General features: G+C 50.8%; 1 protein-coding gene across 1 annotated transcript in view; it reads right to left on the reverse strand.

Annotated features, from left to right (window-relative positions):
- Positions 1-13,432, reverse strand: part of LOC130371741 (brain-specific angiogenesis inhibitor 1-associated protein 2-like) — a 20,000-nt gene that overhangs the window by 4,839 nt on the left and 1,729 nt on the right. The window contains exons 3-8 of the mRNA XM_056577600.1: positions 12,954-13,217; positions 10,406-10,604; positions 6,853-7,054; positions 6,238-6,318; positions 5,492-5,672; positions 3,509-3,546 (exon numbers count right to left, since the gene is read on the reverse strand). Of these exons, the coding sequence (XP_056433575.1) occupies positions 3,509-3,546; positions 5,492-5,672; positions 6,238-6,318; positions 6,853-7,054; positions 10,406-10,604; positions 12,954-13,217 (965 nt within the window). The remainder of the gene's footprint in view (positions 1-3,508; positions 3,547-5,491; positions 5,673-6,237; positions 6,319-6,852; positions 7,055-10,405; positions 10,605-12,953; positions 13,218-13,432) is intronic.

The following is a 13,432-nucleotide window of genomic DNA, read 5'->3' on the forward strand; positions in this document are numbered from 1 at the left end:
TTTCTTGCAATGTTGTTAAAAGTATAACGTGTTTTTAGGTTGTTTGTGCCGAGGTCACGATTATTTAGCTCAAGGTGGGCTATAGCTACGTAAAAATGTAATCAAACTGTGAGCTAAATGGGGCAGCTAAGTGCCGCGTCCCAAACACATCTTTCATCACAGAGACAGAGCCAGGCAAACGGGTCATATTACCTAATGGGTCGTTGACCATTTATTAATCAATAATTTTTTTATTGCAGAGATGTTAGTTTGAGAAGACACCACACCATCCATTTCATAGAACAGAAAAATAAATAAATAAATATCTGTGGCTGGGGACCATCATTTAATCCAGTGCGTCTCAGCCTTCTGTTATGTACATCCACTTCTGCTCTAGACTATCTGGTCCAGTCCTACTTTGTTTCATTAATTAAAAAAGATGTATTCAGAACATAGAGATTATATTTGAAGTAAGTGGCTGGTAGTTGAGTTATAAATAACTCAACTTTATCATAGATTAAAAAGTATAATCATACATTTCTGCTCTCGTCACAATTCTTTTCTATAGCTTTTGTTTGTATCAAGTTAACGTTGGTTGTGTTTTTGCTGTAAGACGGCTGAACCGAGGAACAGTCTTTACCAATCGCCCCTTTTTCCAATGCATGCACAGTACCTCACCACAGGGACTGCATTGCTTGCATGTCTCTGAGGGATAAGGGTTATCATTCAGCCTTGGCAGAACAACGCAGACAACACAATATATGAGGACCCAAGGACCCCAAGTAGCCTATCTGCCTTAGGAGGGCACACCCGCTGCCCGCCTGAAATAAACACAACCACAACAGAAAACAACACTAAAGTGTGTCGATAACAGGATATTGTTTACAGTACACCAAGGCAAGGTTATTATCTGTTTATAAAGATTTCTTTTTTGTAATACCATTAGATATACTGTAGATAGACTGTATGACAAGCACTTTGTTATGGCACATGTATTTACAGTAAACATTCTTATTATAACTGAAAGGCTTCCTCCTATTGACAACATGTACATAACACAAGTCATTTACACGCTCATATCAAGGACTTGTATGTGTGTCGCAACACACACTCATACACACACACACACACACACACACACACACACACACACACACACACACACACACACACCAACACCGGTCGGACGCAGTAAACACATCCAATGCTATTTCATCTCTGCACGCGATGTTCGCAGTTCCCCTTTGGAGATCCGACACTCAAACCAAAACATACAAACCCCAATGACGCGCTCGTCCTTAGAAAATCTAACGAGTTGGGCTGCGTTCCAAACGCTCCCGACTGTTCTAGAAAAGACACGGTCATGCACAAGACAGACAAGTCGACGACACACTCCAGAGGACGAGAGGAGCCCACTCCGTGGTGGTGGATTCAATCTCAGGATCCATAGTGAACATCTACAGACCGCAGGATCCATAGTGAACATCTACAGACCGCAGGATCCATAGTGAACATCTACAGACCTCAGGATCCATAGTGAACATCTACAGACCGCAGGATCCAGAGTGAACATCTATAGACCGCAGGATCCAGAGTGAACATCTATAGACCGCAGGATCCATAGTGAACATCTATAGACCGCAGGATCCATAGTGAACATCTACAGACCGCAGGATCCATAGTGAACATCTACAGACCTCAGGATCAATAGTGAACATCAATAAACCTCGGGATCCATGGTGAACATCTACAGACCGCAGGATCCATAGTGAACATCTATAGACCGCAGGATCCATAGTGAACATCTACAGACCGCAGGATCCATAGTGAACATCTACAGACCTCAGGATCCATAGTGAACATCTACAGACCTCAGGATCAATAGTGAACATCAATAAACCTCGGGATCCATGGTGAACCTCTACAGACCTCAGAATCTGGAGTCAAAATCTATAAACAGCCGGATCCCTAGTCGATATATTCAAACACAGGATCCACAGTCAATAGCTATAGACATAAAGCTCCACAGTCAATAGCTAGGGACAGGAATGTCCACAGTCCATTTCTTTAACCCTCGGGATCCATCAGTCAGTATCTAGAAACAGTCTTTTCAGCGTTGGATCAGAGTTTAGCGGCTCAGAGTAACGTGGCCCCCCAAGAGTTTGAGACCACCCTGAGACCTGAGGCCTCCCAGGGTCTGAGCGGTCCGTCAGGGGCCGCCGGGCTGGGACGCCCTGGCCCGCAACGGGGGGGGGGGGGGTGGTAAGGGTGGCAGGGAGGCAGGGGTGGGGGGAGAGGATGTTGCTTTAAGCAAGAGGTGGTTGGGGTGGGAGAGGAGGCGTGGGGGGGGGGGGCGGGGTGTTGTTGGTTATTTGGAGGAAGAAGCGGGGGGGGGAGGTGTGTCTTTCCTAGTGCACGGCCGGCCGGCTGGCTGGGTGTCGGCGTGAGTCTGCTGCCTGTCTGTCTGTGTGCGTGTCTGTCCTCACACTGTGGAAATCAACTTGCCGTCAGCGGCGCTGTGGAGCAGAGAGAGAGAGAGGGAGAGGGAGAGGGTCCGGTCGGACGGCTGCCAGCAGACCAGGTCAACACACAACGCACACAAACGCACACAAGACGGGGGGACGGCGGGCCCTGGGGGGCTCAGACAGGAGCTGGGCGGTACTGAGGGCTGGAGCCGGCCTCAGGGGGGGGGGGGGGAGGTAATGGTGACTAGGGACCTGTGCGAAGGGGTGAGTGGGTGGTGATGGGGTGAATGGGTGAGTGAAGGGGGGAGTGATGGGGGGGAGTGAAGGGGTGAGTTACGGAGGGAGTTTGTGAAGGGGTGAGTGATGGGGAGATGGGTGAGCGATGGGGGGAGATGGTTGAGTGAAGGGGTGAGTGAAGGGATGAGTGATTGGGTGAGTGGTTTTGGATGTGGTGATGGGTCAGTGAAGGGGTAAACGGGTGAGAGATGGGGAGATGGATGAGTGAAGGGGTGAGTGATAGGTTGAGTGGGCGAGGGGGCAGATGGAAGCAGCCCTACTACTAGGGAGTGATGAGGGGCCGATCGGGGGGTCTGGACGACTAACTGTGTCCTCACGGCTGATTCAACATCGGCTCGTCATGCTGCTAAAGCATTTACTATTCACTTAAACGTTTCACTTTTTAAGCACCTTCTTAAACCCAACTCCTTAAACGTATCACATTAAAGTAGCTTACAACTTAATCTACTGTTGGACAATAACTTAGCATCTACGTGACACATCACAAAAATAAATAAAGACAATATAAACAACTTACAATAATGCAAAACAAAGAATCACCCACATTACAGATACATTTTCTTATTTCTTAAATATCTCTATAAGTTTGTATGAAGGACTTAACATTCTACATCCATATTCCTTTGGTTGAATCGTTTAAAAACCATAAGCCCCATTTCCCATTCATCTTTTAACAGTTTCATCATCTAATGGCAGCAGAGTTAATCCGAACAACAATTTTATTTAGGGAATAATGTGATAAAAAGTAAATAGAAAATGGGCCTTACCTCATTGGGAAGCGCTGCTCATACTCCTCAGGTGCTTGCTATGAAAATGAGAATATGCTATCATCAGTCACTTGTCATTTACGTGCTTAAACACAACACCATATAATACATCGGCCAAATGTCGGTAAATGTTGCAATAACTGCAGTCGCCACCAGATGGGGCGCAAAGCACGCTGTCGGTAAACAAGCACCGGAACGGGCGATCGAGGGGATTCTTTCTATGTAGAAGGAATACTTGGCCGGCTATCAGTTGGAATATACAAGGACGACACGTTTCCCAGCGCACGAGAGGGAGGTGTTTGTGTGTTGGTGTGTGTGACCCAGACCATAATGAACCCGGAAGTGCAGCCAATTAAACTCATGAGCACTCGAGAGCTGAAGGCCCTACAGGAGCAAAAGCAGCACTCGTCCTCCACTCCTCGCCCCAGGAGAGGCTCTGATCACATCCCGTCATCACAAAGTGAAGGAGCTCGCGGATCCACGCACAACAGCGACCGAATGGAGGACGGCCCCCCCCTTTGTGACGACCCCTGATGATTGGCCTACCGGATGCAGTTATCTCTTGGCGTTCGGATGATCTGAAGAGGGAAGTGTCTCAGAGGTGATCACTCACACAGAAAGTGGACACGCTTCAAAGGTGTGGATGGGGGCGGGGGAGAGGGGGAGAGGGGTGTCGGTGCCGTCACATGACGTAAATAAACCCTCCATATTCCTTCTATTGGTCCTTGTTGTTGTTGATGACGTTGATGTTGTTGTTCCCCTCTCTGTCTTCTTCTTGCTAGTGGCTGCATTAGTGTGTCATCAGCGACGGATAACTGACACAAAGTTAGAGATGGGAAATTGCATCTGGGCGGTTCTGAGGGTCAAGAGCTGACCGGATGCTGTCCCATGTTGCCTAGCAGCCGTGCCTAGGGGCGTGGCCAGGGGACAGAACCGGGAGGAGGATCACTTGAGCGACAAATAAAGGGTAGGGTGTTTAAGTTCATCCTCCTCCTCTCTCTGTTTATCCCCCTGTCTCGTCGCTCCGCTTTTAGAGACGGGGGCAGCAGAGCTTAGCGAACCACGCAACCTCTGCCTCGACAAACAAAGGCGTTGAAGGAAGGATGCGTAGACACAGCGACTACAATGACATCCAAACATTTATTTAATTAATGCTGAAAATAATCAGATTTGGGGGGCATGTTGGCCGAGGGAGGCGGCCCTTCTGCTGATCCTGCCTGGGGCACCGAAAAAGCTAGGGCCGGCCCTGGTGCAGACACACACACACACAGACACAGATTGGACAGAGTGCCTCATCCGGGGGGGGGGGGTGCTGATCCAGATGTTTGTGTATGCTAAGCGGGCCTGTTTTTAATGAGTGCCGCTAGAGAAGCTGTGTAGAGGAAGAGGACGACTGTGGGGACATAGAAGATGTTCTGGAACCATCTGTGGTTCTTGTAATCTTCTGTTGAACAAACACAGTATTTGACTCAGGTAACGCCTTGTTGCATGACGAATATTATGACATAGGCTAAGCACATATGAATTGAGAAAAAATAACAAGTTTGTGTGTATACCAAGGTATGCATGCAGTATTTTCTGCAAGGTTTCTGGTATTTCTGCGGGATCCCTGCATGTCTCCGTGACACTTAATCTTTGTGTCAACCGGGTATTTTTCTGCCGAGTTTCAGAACTCGGCACCCTGATGCAGGTAGGAAACCACGGTCGCTGCTGCGCTCTGCGTCTAATTACAGAACGCGTGGGTGGATTTCACTTGTACCCCACAAGCCGCATTCGGTTCTTCATCGCCCTTAACTTTCCATCCTCCTTCCTCTCTCCTCTCATGACTGGTTTTTACTAATTTACGTTTGCCTTTTATTTCTTGTCAATCTATCACTATGTCCTTGAGGGGTGCTTAGATCCCCTTGATATTATCTGCGGAGCGCGTCGTCACATCTGCTTGAGGTTGTGCGTTATTAATAGGATGGTCGTGGTTCTGTTTACCTGCGGGTAACCAGGAGTCATCATGCTGTACGGTCGCTGCAGCGGCTGCTGCTGCTGCCGGAGCACCACGGCTGCGTTCTGCGCCGCCATGCGGGAGTGCATGCTGTAGTCGGGGAGCGGGAGGGAGGCGTCCTCCCTCTCCAGAAGATTCCCCGTGCTGCTGCTCTTACCGTGCTGGAGGCTGCTCACACACACACACACACACACACACACACACACACACACACACACACACACACACACACACACACACACACACACACACACACACACACACACACACACACACACACAAGGAAACGCACGCAGGTAAACACACAGACGTAAACAAACGCACATGCACGCACAAAACGCACGTAAACACACACACACACACACAAGTGCGCAAACACAACCTCACACACAACCACACACGCACATTTGTATACACTCACACACAGACGCACACACACACAGCAGCACAGAACGGCACACACACAGGCACACACAAAACACACACACATACAGACACACACACACAGCGGCACAGACCGGCACACACACACAGGCACACAGAAAACACACAGACACACACACACACAGGTTAGAGCTGGATCCATTAACAAGCGCACACAATCATTTCTCGTGTTCATTATTTTTATTATAATATCGTACATTCATCATGGTTGTTAAATAATTGATGGGGCTCTAAGCCTGTTGTGGTGTTACTGGGGGATTAGGAAACCCTGGAGACCGGAGTCACGTACTTGTGGACCCGGAGCTGCGGCCCCGGTTCCTCCTCTCTGTCGGTGAGCAGGTGAGTGTAGGAGAACGGGAACCAGCCGCGCCTGCACCACAGAGCAACAGGACGTCAGCACCATAAGGGTGTGTGTGTGTGTGTGTGTGTGTGTGTGTGTGTGTGTGTGTGTGTGTGTGTGTGTGTGTGTGTGTGTGTGTGTGTGTGTGTGTGTGTGTGTGTGTGTGTGTGTGTGTGTGTGTGTGTGTGTGTGTCCGCGTGCGCCTGCATCCGAAACAAAAGGACATAAACACAAACACGTGGGGGCATGTGTACGTGTGAATATGTTTATGCGTGTGTGTGTATGTGCGTGTGTGTGTACGTGCACATGTGTTGACATGTGCACGTGTGGGTGTTTCTGTGTGTGTGTACACGTGCGTGTGCATGCGTGCTAGAGTGCGTGTGTGTGTGTGCGTACACATGCGTGTGTGTGTGCGTGAGTGTGCACGTGCACGTGTGTTTACCTGTGGGTGTGTGTGTGTGTATGCGTGCTCGAGCGTGCGTGTGCATGCGTATATGCATGCATGCGTGCGTGCGTGCGTGCTGCGTGTGTGTGTCCGGCTTTGGGGGGACGACGGCGACTCACATGCGGTTCTTCTCGTTCTCGCCGTAGTGCCAGCCGTCCCGCGCCTCGGGCACCAACAGGGTGATGACGTCGCCCGCCGCGAAGCTCAGCAGGGTGCTGTTGTCCCCGGCCGCGTGCGAGAAGATGGCCTGCACCCGCGCGCGGCCGTTCTTCTCCAGCCCCGCCGCCATGGAGCTGGAGCGGGGCAGGGTCCGAGTCTCCGCTGGGGGGGGGGGTGGGGGGAGGGAGACGGTCAGGTCCTCTGGGAACACCCACGAGTTCTGACTGAGAGGGACGCCTCAGCTCCTCCTCCTCTGGTGAGCTGTTCTCTCTACATCTTCAGTAGGCTTCGGACTGTCCTGAAGCTTGAAAGATGAGTAACTACCCCTACTACCACCACTAGCACTACTACTATACTACTACTACTACGCCTACTACCACAACTACTACTACTACTATACCCCCCACCACCACCACAACCCCTACTACTATTCTACTACTACTACTACCACCACTACCACTACTACTATACTACTACTACGACTCCTACTGCCACTACTACTACTACTATACCCCCACCACCACAACCACTACTACTATACAAATACCACCACCACCACCACAACCACTACTGCTATACTAACACCACCAACACTACCACCAACTCTATGCTACCACCACCACTACTGATACTACCGCCACCTCCACCACCAGCACCACCCCCACCACCACCACCACCACCACCACCACCACCACCACCACCACCACCACCACCACCTCCACCACCACCACCACCACCACCACCACCACCACCACCACCACCACCACCACCACCACCACCACCACCACCACCACCTCCACCACCACCACCACCACCACCACCTCCACCGTCCACTTCCTCTGGGAGGAGCCGGTTCTATTCATAACGAAGGCTGCTGAGACACAGAGGCACAACGAAACCACAGCAGACCGGGCCGTAAGCGCTCCGTATCCCCGTGCTTTAAGACCGCCTCCACACGCCGTCTTAACTTTCCCATCGCCTCGGCCCCCTGGCCTGCCCTCATCCCGTTGTTCCGTCTCACACCGCTCACCATTCCCACATGGCCGCGCGGTGCGGCCATGTGTGGCGGTAACCGTGGCGATAAGCAGAAAGGCTTATCACAAGGACGTCGGATACAATGGTGGTGTTAGTCACGCCGTGTTTACACGGCTTCTCACCGATACGGCCCCCCGTCCCTGGGGAACGTCCTTGACAGGAGAGCCCGGTTCTTGTTAATACTAAACCCAACACTGACACAGTCGCCCGCCGTTGTATCAAAGAGCGCTGTGTGTGACCGAAACCTGGATGATTCGGTGCATTGTGTGTGCGTGCGTGTGTGCGTATGCGTGTGTGTGTGTGTGTGTGTGTGCGTGCGTGCGTGCGTGCGTGCGTGATTGCGTGTGTGCGTGTGCGTGCGTGCGTGCGTGCGTGCGTGCGTGCGTGCGTGCGTGCGTGCGTGCGTGCGTGCGTGCGCGCGCGTGTGTGTGTGCAATGTATGACACTCAATGGTTGCTTTTGTAGCACAGGGACATTTGATGCGAGTTCTGTCTCGCTTTAGTTCAGACCGCTAGGATGCGTAAAGCACCGTGTGAATGTGTGTGTGTCTGGTGATCAGATGATCTGCAAATATCATGTGAGTCTCATTACCTGGTTAACCCCCTGAGCTCCTGCCCACCCCTTCCTATTCCTCCTGTGCCCTTTCTGTACCTCCAAGCCGTATCGTTCCCTTTTTAATGGGGAGGTGCAAGTGAGTCGGCTGAATTGTTGTGACAAAGGTCAGGATAATTACTTTTTGTTTTTCAGTAAGGTCTTTTTTTTTAACTGGTTGCCGCAGGATAGAAAATCCAGCAAAATATTTGTTATGCTGCGGAGAGCTTTTGTTTTGTAAATGCTTCAAATGAATGCATTGGCGTTGTATCTGTAGCATGAGTCAGACTATCCTGAGGCTAGACAGAGGAGTTACTACTGCTAGCCTACTGCTACTACGATCCCGAAACCACCACCACTACTACCACCACTATAACTACTACTACTACTACCACCACCACTACTACCACCACTATAACTATTACTACTACTACTACCACCACCACCACTACCACCACTATAACTACTACTACTACTACCACCACCACTACTACCACTACTACCACCACTATAACTACTACTACTATCCCAAAACCACCACTATAACTACTCCTACTCCTACTACTACTACCACCACCACTACTACCACCACTATAACTACTCATACTACTACTACTACCACCACCACTACTACCACCACTATAACTACTCATACTCCTACTACTACTACCACCACTATAACTACTCATACTACTACTACTACCACCACTATAAATACTCCTACTCCTACTACTACTACTACTACCACCACCACTACTACCACCACTATAACTACTCATACTACTACTACTACTACCACCACCACTACTACCACCACTATAACTACTACTACTACCACCACTATAACTACTACTATTACTACTACCACCACTATAACTACTACTACCACCACCACTACTACCACCACTATAACTACTACTACCACCACCACTACTACCACCACTATAACTACTACTACCACCACCACTACTACCACCACTATAAATACTACCACCACTATAACTACTACTACCACCACCACTACTACCACCACCACTACTACCACCACCACTACTACCACCACTATAACTACTCATACTACTACTACCCCCACCACTACTACCACCACTATAACTACTCCTACTCCTACTACTACTACCACCACCACTACTACCACCACTACAACTACTCCTACTACTACTACTACCACCACCACTACTACCACCACTATATCTACTACTCCTACTGCTACCACAACCACTACTACCACCACTATATCTACTACTCCTACTACAACTACTCCTACTACTACTACTACTACCACCACCACTACTACCACCACTATAACTACTACTACCACCACTATATCTACTACTCCTACTACTACTACTGCTACCACCACCACTACTACCACCACTATAACTACTCCTACTACTACTACTACCACCACCACTACTACCACCACTATAACTACTCCTACTACTACTACTACTACCACCACTACTATAACTACTACTACTACTACCCACACCACTACTACCACCACTATAACTACTACTACCACCACCACTACTACCACCACTATAACTACTACTACCACCACTATATCTACTACTCCTACTACTACTACTGCTACCACCACCACTACTACCACCACGATAACTACTCCTACTACTACTACTACTACTACCACCACCACCACCACCATCACCACCACTACTACACAACTACTACGACACTACTACTACTACCATGAGTCACTTGGCACTTGTTCCCATGAACATTCCTACCGTACCGACAGCGATAATGTTAATTTTCTTCCTGACAAATGTACACGTTGTAAGTCGCTCTGGATAAGAGTGTCTGCTGGAGGCCCTCAGTGTTGGTGTAAAGGTAGGCGGGTCTTACGCAGGGCGGCCTTGTGCTTGGCCGGGGCCCCCTTGCGGACAGGCAGGGTGTTGGAGTAGCCCTGGGCCCCCGCCTGGGAGCCGGAGCTCTTGGCCGCCTTGGCCTCCATCCACTGCTGGTAGTCGTCCCCCCCGCCGTGGGGGCCCGCGGAGCCGTTCAGCGAGGCCACGCCCCCCTCGGCCCCGCCCTGCATCAGCCGCTGTGAGAGAGAGTGAGAGAGAGAGGGAGAGAGAGAGATGGTGGAGAGAGAGAGAGAGAGAGCGAGAGAGAGAGCGAGAGCGAGAGAGAGAGAGAGAGAGAGAGAGAGAGAGAGAGAGAGAAATGGTGGAGAGACAGAGAGAGAAAGAGAGAGAGATGGTGGAGAGAGAGAGAGAGAGCGAGAGAGAGAGCGAGAGAGAGAGAGAGAGAGAGAGAGAGATGGTGGAAAGAGAGAGAGAGAGAGAGAGAGAGAGAGAGAGAGAGAGAGAGAGAGAGAGAGAGAGAGAGAGAGAGAGAGAGAGCGAGAGAGAGAGAGAGACAGAGAGAGAGACGGAGAGATAGAGACAGAGACAGAGATTAGAAATCTCTCAGAGTTTTCTATACCGTGGATGATTTTATCTGAGCAGCAATCTTGCCAATACTAGTCAAAGGATGCAACCAAGATGTCCCCATTCGTATGTATGTATAGATAGAATATCGAAGGCAGATCAAAATAATAAGAATAATGCTTAAAGCTAAATGCACATCGTTAATAAAGGTTTGGAAGGATTTCTATTTCAATAATTTAGATCTTTATGACGCTGTGTCTGTTATGTAACATCAACTGAGTTCATAAATAGTGATGATGGAGAAAAGGCAGGGGGGGGGGGAAGAGGAGGAGAGGGATTAAGAGGAGGAGGAGGAGGAGGAGGAGGAGGAGGAGGAGGAGGAGGAGGAGGAGGAGGAGTGGGAATCCCTGATTAACTGGGAGATCAATGGGGTCCTCTTAGACCAAATGAACACAGCGCCTCCAAAGACAATCGGTCGATCCTCCGTCCGGGGAGGGAGGGGGGAGGGAAGCAATCGGTAATGCGTTGCTCCCGCGCTCCAACCCGCCACTGGAGCCAATCACAGACCCACTCATCCCCAGCGCGACAAAAGCTGCGTGTGTGTGTGTGTTTGTCGTGTGTGTGTGTGTGTGTGTAGTGTATGCCGGGGGGAGCGGGCCGTTTTAATTAAACCCTTAAGCCAGACTGGAGGGAGTCTTTCATGTGAGCCTTGAAAGGGGCTTTCTCTTGATGTTGCGGCCGGGCCTGCAGGGGAAGGTAGGGCCAACCACAGAGAGCCGAGCGGAGGGATAATGAAGTAAATAAACACCTAAAAACAGCCAGCGGTGCCTGTGGGAATGCAGGGAGGCGCCTCTCATGCGCGACAAGCTAATTAGCGCGTTTTCGCTAACGACTTCATTAGCAAACGGCGGAGAGTGTGTGTCGCTAGTCGCTACAAACCTCGGGACGCGGCCGGGGAACATCCAGACGCACCGCTCAGCAGCACCCCGGGGCCTTCATTAGGGCCCCGTACAACACTGTTTGATAATGTGTGTGTGTGTGTGTTATGTGTGTACGGATAAATGTGTGTGTGGTGTGTGTGTGTGATTTTGAAATGTGTGATGGTGTTTGTGTGTGTGTGTGTGTGAGATATGTGAGATTGTGAAGTGTGTTTGTGTGTGTGTACGGATATGTGTGTTTGTCATTGTGATATGTGTGATTGTAATATGTGTGTGTGTTTGTGTGTGTATGGATATGTGTGTGTGTGTGACATGGATATGTGTGTGTGGGTGTGTGTGTGTGTGTGCGTGTGTAAGGATATGTGTGTGTGTGTGTGGGTGTGTGTGTGTGTGTGTGTAAGGATATGTGTGTGTGTGTGTGTGTGTGTGTGTGTGTGTGTGAGTGTGTGTTTGTGTGTATGCGTATTGCGTATGGATATGTGTTTGTGAGAAAGTGAGAGCCTCCAAGAAATATCTCTCATACAACTCATCAGATTGGAATCTTTCACCTGGAATCTTTCATTTGGAATCTTCAATGAGGAAGCTTAATGTGGAATCTTTCATGATGATGTTTTGGGTGGTGTTTCGCGTTGGGTTTGGGATGGTGTTTCGGTTGGGGTTTCAGGTGGGGTTTCAGGTCGGTTTTGGGTGGTGTTTCGTGTTGGGCTTGGGATGGTGTTTTGGTTGGTGTTTCGGTTGGGGTTTCGGGTGGGGTTTCGGGTGGGGTTTCAGGTTGGTTTCAGGTTGGTTTTGGCTGGTGATTCGTGTTTTGTTTCATGTTGGTTTCGGGTGGCTTTTTCGGGTGGTGTTTCAGGTGGTGTTTCGGGTTGGGTTTGGGATGGTGTTTCGGATGGGGTTTCGGGTGGGGTTTCAGGTTGGTTTTGGGTGGTGTTTTGGGTGGTGATTCGTGTTTTGTTTCGGGTGGTGTTTCGGGATGGGGTTTCAGGTGGCTATTCGGGTGGTGTTTCAGGTGGTTTTTCGGGTGGTGTTTCGGGTGATGTTTCGGGTTTGGTTTCGGGTTTAATTTCGGGTGGGGTTAGTTACCTGTTGCCCCAGGGTGCCCCCCGCCATCAGGGCCGCCAGCTCCGGCGGGACGGGAAGGGGCTTGGCGCCGGAGATGGGGTCGGAGATGGCCATGGCCCCCTTAGGGTGGGGCCCCCCCGGGTGGTGGGGGTGGGTGTGGGGGCCCGGGGCCCCGCCCACCCCACTCATCTGCTGGGCCAGCAGCATGGCGCGCTCCGGAAGCTTGTTGGGCTCAGCGCAGGCCTGCTGCCACCCGGGCACCTTCTGGGAGAGCAGCTCCTTACCCTGGAGAGGGAGGGGAGGACAGAGGGAGAGAGGGAGGGAGGGAGGGAGGGAGGGGAGGACAGAGGGGGAGAGGGAGGGAGGGAGGGGGGGGAGAGGGAGGGAGAGAGGGAGGGGAGAGGGGGGGGAGAGAGGGGAGGGAGGGAGGAGGGAGAGGGAGAGACAGAGGAGAGAGGTAGGGAGGGAGGGGAGGGAGGGAGGAGAGGGAGGCAGGGAGG

Source organism: Gadus chalcogrammus, chromosome 18 (assembly GCF_026213295.1).
Source record: "Gadus chalcogrammus isolate NIFS_2021 chromosome 18, NIFS_Gcha_1.0, whole genome shotgun sequence".
Classification (NCBI taxonomy): Eukaryota; Metazoa; Chordata; class Actinopteri; order Gadiformes; family Gadidae; genus Gadus; species Gadus chalcogrammus.